The sequence below is a fragment of the Heliangelus exortis genome, chromosome 10 (assembly GCF_036169615.1).
Source record: "Heliangelus exortis chromosome 10, bHelExo1.hap1, whole genome shotgun sequence".
Taxonomy (NCBI): domain Eukaryota; kingdom Metazoa; phylum Chordata; class Aves; order Apodiformes; family Trochilidae; genus Heliangelus; species Heliangelus exortis.
The window spans coordinates 12,497,099-12,505,986 of NC_092431.1; the positions used below are offsets into that span (position 1 = coordinate 12,497,099).

At 46.0% G+C, this 8,888-nt stretch overlaps 2 protein-coding genes across 6 annotated transcripts in view; one reads left to right on the forward strand and one right to left on the reverse strand.

Moving 5' to 3' along the window:
- Positions 1-4,494, forward strand: part of ENOPH1 (enolase-phosphatase 1) — a 24,380-nt gene extending 19,886 nt beyond the window's left edge. The window contains exon 7 of the mRNA XM_071753545.1: positions 203-4,494. Coding sequence (XP_071609646.1) covers positions 203-216 — 14 coding nt within the window. The 3' untranslated portion in view covers positions 217-4,494. The remainder of the gene's footprint in view (positions 1-202) is intronic.
- TMEM150C (transmembrane protein 150C) overlaps positions 1-8,888 on the reverse strand; it is a 17,605-nt gene extending 8,717 nt beyond the window's left edge. Inside the window, exons 1-2 of one of the 5 annotated variants that reach the window (XM_071753556.1) lie at positions 8,766-8,888; positions 463-547 (exon numbers count right to left, since the gene is read on the reverse strand). In XM_071753556.1, coding sequence (XP_071609657.1) covers positions 463-542 — 80 coding nt within the window. In that variant the 5' untranslated portion in view covers positions 543-547; positions 8,766-8,888. Of the gene's footprint in view, positions 1-462; positions 548-2,765; positions 2,858-4,402; positions 4,546-8,765 lie in introns of those variants that run through there. The other 4 variants (XM_071753555.1, XM_071753552.1, XM_071753553.1 and 1 more) reach the window with 4 other exon arrangements.

Here is an 8,888-nt window from a genome sequence, read left to right on the forward strand (position 1 = left end):
TACATTGTTGTAAGAAGTGTTAGTGAGAACGTGAGGTGTCAGCTTTAGGCTGCTGGCAGGTTGCCAGCATGGTGCTGGATACTGCTGATTTTGAGTTTGCACCCCAAAGCAGGGCATAAGAGTTCTCCAAGAGCTCTGCTGAGTCATTCAAAGAAAAAGTGATGAAAGCAAATTTTCTGCGTTTTTGTCCGTTTCTTTTCAGGCAGATCCCAGTAACGTGTGCCAGGAGGGACAAGGTCAGAAACTTGGCCTGGGATAAAAAACTGATCCTTCAAGCAATGACCTAGCACAGACCAGTCCCTGCCCCTATCATGTGCCTTCCCAGACTCACAGTTGCTCAGGGACAGAGCATCCCCCAAAATACTCTTTTTACCACATGGAGATGCAACCCATACTACAGTGATACTTCCAACTGCCCCAGCCTATCTTGCTCTTCCAAATAACCATCAGGAGACAACTTACACTATCCATAATCCAGCTGATGTAAACAGAGTAAACACAAGCGGTAAAAACATCCAAACGCTGCATTTCTTGCCATCCATACCTGCTAGAAACAAAGAACAAAGTAAAAACAAAAGAAAGAGGGCAGAGATACCCACCTGCCTTGGCCTCCCTCTTTGAAAACAAGAACATCCTCACAGCAGGTGTTGAAGCAGACCAAGATCAAGTTCCTAATCCTGCAAACCTTTCATACTGTCATTATTGGCATAAAAGGTTAATGGGCTGCACAAAGGCAGCAGCATCTGCACTGTGCATAAAAAACCCAAGGCACAAAAGAATCTAGAGTTGGGTTGGGGGTGGTGGAAAGACTTTTCATACAAACATACAGAATCCAAGGGGTTTTCAAAGCATTTTGAAAAGCATTTCTTAAGCATTTTCCACAAGGTGACACAGTAAGAGATGCAGCCCTTATTCCCTGCTACTTCCCATAGGCATATGGCAAGGCAGCCTCCTTCCCAGGCTTATTATCAATTCCATACCTACTGCCTCAGCAACGGGTGCAGCACGAAGGGAGAAGGATGCACGTGCTATTTCCTTCTCCTCTTCACAAAACACACAACCAGCTCCCATCTGTCCACAGCATTTAGCTAAAAATAGCATTCATCTGCACCCCTAGCAGAGTCAGCTTCTAAAGTCAGCCCGCAGAATATTGTCAAGATGGTATGTTACAAACAGGATCATCTCTTTACATGTAGGGACTGTGAAATCCTGGATGGGGCGTAAGGATGCAGAATGCACCTCCTGAGGAAGCATTTGTCTTCCAGGCAAGATCATGCCAGATGAGCATCTGGGATGTCAGGGCTATACCTGTCACATGCAATTAAGAAACACTGCTACAGACACGGAGTCCTACACCTCCCTGTAAGTCCTTTGAAAATAGATCAATCAGACCATCACAGCCAAGAGACAGAGAGTGAACAATGCAAGGCTTGTGGCTCCAGTGCCTGCTTTACTTTCAGGCACTCTCCCTCCCTTCTATAGCCTGCTGCAGATCAGGCATTTCCTGGGGTCAAAGAGGTCTCCACGGGACAGAGAGGCACCCTGGAGTGCTAGGACAACTTAGATATGATGGCCTTTCAAGCTATTTCAGCACTGCCTGCAGAGAGGGAGGGGCACTGTCAGAGCAGCACAGCAGGACACAGGGATAGAGACCCCGTGCCAGAATGAGGTAGGGAAATATGAAAATGCTGTCCAGATAACCATTATTTTCTTCTGAGCTCTGCAATGGAGCAGCGGCAGGACTAGTGTTCAACCTCATCAAAAGCAGTGTGACACAGCTACAGCTTCATTCTGTTGTAAAACAGCCCTGTGTTTAATATTCACTGTGCCATATAGAGTCCCCTTCTATTGATAACTAGCAGAAAATGTCAAACAAGATAATTGCATATTAAATGAATGCCAAGCATGTGCTGAATCCACAGTTCAGAGAAACACATTCACTGAATTTAGCAGTGGGTAGGGTCCAATATGGCAACATATGTGCCATTGCACCTAATAAGCAAATACATCAGACCAACTACAATGGTAACAGATGCTCCTCAACTAAGTTTCTGAAGTGTCTACGTACTAGCATGAGAAGCATGGGGAATAAACAGGATGATCTAGAAATCTGGGTCTGGTCACAGGGCTGCATGCTCTAGACTTCAAAAAGACCTACGACTCTCTTAAAATGGTAATTTTGGCAAAAGCAGCTTCAGAAAGAGTTTAACCTTGTGTGGAAGATGAAATTAAGATGCCTACATTAAATGAATCTGTAGCAAGAAGCAGTATATGTTTGGTGAGCTGCCTGCCTTAACTGAAGTGTGTAACATAGGAGGAATGGGATCTTAGTTGGTTGAGTGGGCATAGTGGGGCAATGATAATAAAAGCAGGACAAGCAGTTCACAGTATGAGCAGATTTAGACTTAGGAGAATGGAGATAAGGGGGTAAGCCTGCAATGACGGAAATTCTCAAGACATACTTTGTGGCAATGCTAATGTGAAAAACTTTCCATTTCTGCACCCTGCTCCGTTATAGCTAGCAGCAGGAGCGTGCCTTGACAGTGTTTTTACAATGGTGCTGTGAGACTGTGAGTGAAGTGAGACTGGAAACCCACAGCATGTGGTTTTGAAAAGATGGGCTGACTCCAGCAGGGGTCAGATGCAAAGCTGAAGACACATTTTTATTAGACTCGTGAGTCCTTTGGACTATGAAGGCTTTCTGTTGGTGAAAGCCTTCCTGTGCAAGCCTTAAAAATAGAAGACAAAGGGGTGTTAATAAATACCAACTGCCTCCTGGATGCAGTGTTTATTTGGGAAAACATGGGCCAGCAGAGATGACTGTTGTTGCCAGCTGGAGTTGACTGCTCAGATTTGGCATCACTGGTCATGGTACAGCAGAAGAGAGCTGTGGAGAGAAAGGTTGGCATTATGTCACCCCTGTGGGGCAATTAACTGTCAAAGAAATTGTTTCTGTGTTTCCCATGGGAAATTTAGGTAATTTTTCCTATCACTCTTGGCATTTAATCTTGGCTAAACTGCTGTGGTGCTGCAGAGAAAGCTGTCATTTGGGTTCCTTGTTCACTTTTTCCTGGCTACTGTTAAAGGTGCTGGTCTGCATGGCAAGCTCCTTGCTTGAAGACATGAAGACATTGGGGGCAACCCTGAAAAGGGCAAATTAACCCAAAGGAAACTGCTAAGAATGGTATCTGCTAAACACTAGTGCAAAGCTAGGCAGATTCAGCACATGCTTGGGGTTTAACAGAGGGGTTTTTTCAACGAGTCATAGGTCTTTTTGAAGTCTAGAGCATGCAGATGCATTTCAAGGACTCATACACAAGCTGCATAATAAACCACACCAACAGTCCTGCATTGCACAGCGCTAGGTCACTGCTTCATTTCAGAGAACAGGTACAAAGACAGAAGGACCAGGAGAACACCGTTGAAAACACACCACAAGTCATAAAGAATTGCCAGTCAGCAAAAAAAATCAAAGGAGAACAAACCATTTCTCTTCTGGAACAGCCCATTATAGCTCTCAGTTGCTTTTAAAAGCAAAAATAGCCACAGTCACTTGATACCTAATCGCTGTAACTGCATGGATACATGCACATTACACAGCCTGACACACACAAGCCACAAATGCCAACACAACAATGCAGAGTATTTTCAGATTTATCTCAAGGTTCCACAACCCAACAGCACAATGAAAGAGATAAGGTGTGCCAGAGACTTGTAAATGTGTAACAAAATAATGGGGTCACAGGAAAAGAAGCAATTCCCTCCATTAGCAGGGTATGATGCTCTGCTTGCTTGTAGGTACCCATGTACCATTAACAGTGTGCAGAATTGCCAATTTCATTTTTAGATACGAGAGGAATGATACAAGGTAAAGACATCTCCAGGTTGCACTTGGGGGAATCGGGAGATGCTTCAGTAATCCAGCAACAAAGTTGAGAGGCAACATTTTCATTCACAGAAACATTCATACATATTTCTTGTCTGACTTCATACCTCATAAACGCATTCAGTGTGCTAAGGAAATGCTCTGGCTAACACAAACTAACGGAGATGAGCAAAGTATGTCAAAGAAATGAAGCTTTCATTCCTCCAGAACCCACCAGAAAAAATGGGGACTGTATTAGCATCTGCTTGCCACATTGTCCCTCCAATTTTTCTCACAGAGCTGCTTCCTGGGACTGTATAAAAATTAGTTTGTTATGAGTTCTGTAAATATATATTCAGCCTTCCCTGAGTGCCTTGGCCATGTGACAACAGCATGTCCTAGACAGAGACACTACAGCATTACTGGGTCCTGAGGCCAGTGTCACCCCTCTGCACCCCACAGTCCTTCAATATGTGCCCTTGGTATGCTGCTTCCTGCTGCTGCAAAATCTTCATGTTCAATTGCATGAGTACTTACAGGCCATTCAGGAACCAGTGTTGAGCTGCTTTGTTAGAATCACAGACATTGACTGTAAACTCTTCTGGGTTGCAAGTAAACTCTTCTGAGCAGCTGTCTCGGCTCTCTTGCATTTGATGTTGTACAAACCAGGCACGTCCTGCTTCAAGATCAGGTTCCAGGATGCTATATAATAAATAAATAAATAAATAAATAAATAATTTGCCATCTTAGGATGAAAGGGGTGTTTTGCAGGCTTGACAGCTGTGTTTTGAGCCATGCACCTACACTGGCCTGCACTGACTTCCATGAGTTCCCACTTGTACCATGAGCAGAGCTTGGGCAGTTGTTGGGTAGTTTGCAATAGGCAAAGGAGGAAGAGGCAGAAGCTGAGTAAGGCAGAAGGTACACATTCTGTTTAGACAGAAGGAGCTGGGTCATCAAGTGGTGAAACCAGCTGGGCATAAAGAGACTCATAGCAAGCTGAAGAGCACCATATTTTGCAGATGCTGTGTGGACCTCATTCTGCTTGGGAGCATCCATTGTAAGATTAAACCCTCCCAGCCACTTGTGACCTAAGGAGCTGCAGCTGCACAAGCCGGGTGGCAACCAGCCCCCAGTGAGTCCTTACAGTTCAAGTGTGTTGGCCTTCCCACATACCAGAGCATATACCTTATCACCTCTCCAAGAGCAGAGATGCTCAAGACAGTGGTCACTTTAGCCAAACCTCTCCTGAGATGCAAGGGAAGTCTCTAGCACACAGAACTGACTTCCCAGTTCCACACCATTACCACATATTACCATATTTGCAAAATTAGCCAACCCCTTGGTCTGGAAAGCTTGTGAGAATGACACCATAAAGTCACAGCCAAACCCAAAGTGAAGAGTTGCTGGAAAATTAGGAAGGCTATTTATCTCCTCATAAAATAAAAGACAGCAAAGCTCTCCCTGCTTCAGCTGTGCTATGAGGGAAGAATCTCTGTAACCATCTCCTTGCTCTGCAACTTATACACAAATGCAGACTGATTTTGTGGCAAAGCCCAGAAAGTAGAAGGTACCATGCAGACAGCACATCCAGTAATCCTCCTACACCTTAACCACCCCAATCTAATGACAGATGCCTGAACCAGGAACAAGCAGAACAGGTGTTTGTCCACAGTGGGCACTTGGCAGTGTGTTAGAAGATTGAGACAGGTATGCAGAGGTATTTTATTTGCTTCTCAGTTCCAAAACCACAAATGCCCTCAAGTTTTTCCAATGTGCATCCAAAGTCAAGACACACATGACAAAAGAAGGGGGTAAGAAGCCTGCCTGAAATGTTTGTCCCATTATCTGGACAAGAACATCTTGGGAGTGGTAAGGAACAGGCAAAAGTGAGGTGAAACCTGGCAGAGAAAGAGTCTGGTATGTCATGTTGACTTTCGTATACTTTTGAAAATAGGGAAAGGTGAACTAAGACAGAACAGTAGACTCTGAAGAGTGGTTATTCCTGGTTATATTGCCTCCATCTCCTGTAGTTTATGGATGACAGCATGCATGCCCTGGAAGGACATAACAGTTCCAGGTTCCCCTCTCTTTACTACCCTGCCATTGTTACCCAACAAACACAAAACACACACTCAAGCTACAGAACTTCCCATGCCATTTATAAGCCTGGCTTTTCCCACTCTTCCACTTGTCTTTCACAGAATCATGGAATGTCTTTGGTTGGAAGAGAATTTCAAGATCATCCAGTCCAACCTTTGACCGACACTGTAAGGTCACCACTAAACCATGTCCTTAAGGACCAGGTCCACAGGACATTTAAATACCTCCAGGGATGGTGACTCCACCACTGCCCTGGGTAGACTATTTCAATGTTTGACAACCCTTTCAGTGAAAAAAATGTTTCCTAATATCCAGCTGAACCTCTCCTGGTGCAGCTTGCATCCATTTCCTCTGGTTCTGTCAGCCTCCTCACACCATGAAGTAGTTGAAGAGAGTGATAAGCTCTCCTCTCAGCTTCCTCAGCCACTACTCACAGGACTTGTGCTCCAGGCCCTTAATGAGCCTTGCTGCCCTTTTCTGGACATGCTCCAGCACTTCTATGTCCTTCTCATAGTGAGGTGCCCAGAACTGAATGCAATATTCAAGGTGTTGCCTCACCAGTGCTGGGTACATGGTAAGGATCACCCCCCCTATTCCAGAGTGTATTTATCCAAGCCTTGTGCCATAAGTTTCAACTTCCAACTCTCTTGTCCCTTCTACGCATCTTTAATCCACTGTTTGGGAGCCAAGCTCCTTTCTTTACTACACTTTGCAGTTCTGTTTTGAAGAGATGCTCACTATCCCCAAAGCAGCATTTCCTTCAGTTACAGCAGTGGGCAGAAGTGCAAATACCAAGTGGCCTGTGCTGACTGACAGCCATGGGGAAATCACCCAAAGCCTGAGAATTTTAAGGCAGTGTGACACAGCACACTCAGCTTTCTCAGGGCAGCTTTCCCTCAATAGACTCTTCAGCCTGAGGACTCATGCCTTCAATAACTCACCACATGGCAAAGAGATCCTCTTGCCCTCCTATTCACCACCAAAGGTCCAGAGAAGCAGTAGTATGATGATGGGACAGAGGGTGAGCTACAAGGAATGAATGAGCAGCACCGTGACTTGACTTCTGTCATTATTCTAAGGTGTCCCTCTCTAGCATAGATTGTCAAGGGCACAAAGTACCACATCAGTCTTTTGGATCTACTTAAACCTGTGGAAATCATTTGAGACAAGTACAACATCAGAATAGATACAGAGGCATTTCTGTGGTGTTCATCACTGACTTGTAAGCATTCCTTATTTACAGGAATCAGTTATGTCTATTTGTTTCTGTGGCAAAAAATATCATCATACCCATTTCAGACAGCAGAGCCAGGGAGCTGCTTGCAGAGGTCACACAAGAAACTGGCAGCACAGCATGTATTCAGAGTCCTGGTCCAAGTCCTCTACCACACCAGCAGCCTCCTCACCTGCCCCACATGGTTTATTCCTCCCAATCTATTGATTATCTCTTATAGAACATTCTCTGCTGCTTTGGTCCCACTTATCCTGCAATCAGAGCTCATTGTTTCAGCTTGGCCTGCAAGATGGGGACCTGCAGGTATCTCTGGCCAAACAGAGATCTTTCAATCTCAGGTTATCTGGAAATGGCTGGGGGAGAGAGGAAACTGTGATGACTTTCCTTCCAAGAAAAAAACAACTGAAAATGTTGGTGTTCACACAAGCACACATCCCTGCTCTGCATCTGCAAACCAAACACTGTAACACAAAAAATCTTAAAAGGAGAAATAAAACAATTGCACTGCCCAGGCTCAGAAAATACTGACAGCTGAACGTAAAGAACAGCCAAAGAAAATAATTTTACTTTTAACATTAAAACAGTGAAAACAGGAGCCACATATTTGTCAAGCAAACATTAATCCCCATTCTTTACCCTGTCATCCAAAGACAGAAAGTCAGCAGGAACCAAGTCTCCTATTTTTAGGCAGTTTTAGTATAAGGGAAAGTTAGCTCAGAATTTCTCCAACATTCATAGCCCAAGGACTTCTAAATCAAATGTTTGTGACAAGCATGTTGCTGTCACATTTCAGCTAAGACTGAGATCCCAAGAAACCACACTGGCAGCCTTGGACATTAGCACCTAGCATCATATTGTCTCCTATCACTCACAGGGAGAATCTCACCCTTACTTCCATGAAGGACCATAGCAAAGCCAAATAGCCTTTCTCAAAACCTCTTCCCCCCAGGAATTTAACAGAACACAGGCTGCACATCTGGCATCCCAATAGGATCCGGGGAAAGCAGGACCTCTCCCACCCCACAGCCTCAACTGAGGTGAGTCTCTCCACAGACCCCTGCATGAGGAGGCCCTAGCAGGAGGCTGGCAGATAGCCCTGAGGGGCTCTGTCATCACATCCCTCAACCCTGACAGGATGCCACAGAGGGGCTCCTGGGAAAGAGGGCTGCCCAAATCATGACCTAGGGGATCTCTTCCACAGCAGTGTCCTTCAGGCCCTGGGGTCAAATGGCTCTAGTCGTCTTATCTACCCTGCGTCTATCTGCTGTAAATGAACAAGCTTCAGAACAAAGAGCACTTGGGATTTCAGGTTCTCCCGAGCTCTGCAGCACCTACAGCGCCCCACGCCGGGCTCAGCTGACAGCACCCTGTGGAGGTGAGCAGGTGAGCACTCCCCACGACGGGGGTCACCATCCCACCCAAACCACGGTCGTGGAGGGAAGCGACTGGGCAAGGGGAGTGCCGATTCACGGGGCGGTGCGATAGGGCGGCGACATGAGGAGGTGAAAAGGGAGGTCTGGCGCTCCCGTCGTCGTTCCCAGCCGCTCCCAGAGCTGCCCTTACCTGTGGACGGCTCCGGTGGTGTCCCTGGCTGCGGTGATCGACCAACTCCGGTGGTGCACCCGACCGCGCTGACGGCGACAAACGCCAGGCCGAGGATGCCGGGAAGACAGCCCAGCCGCGCCC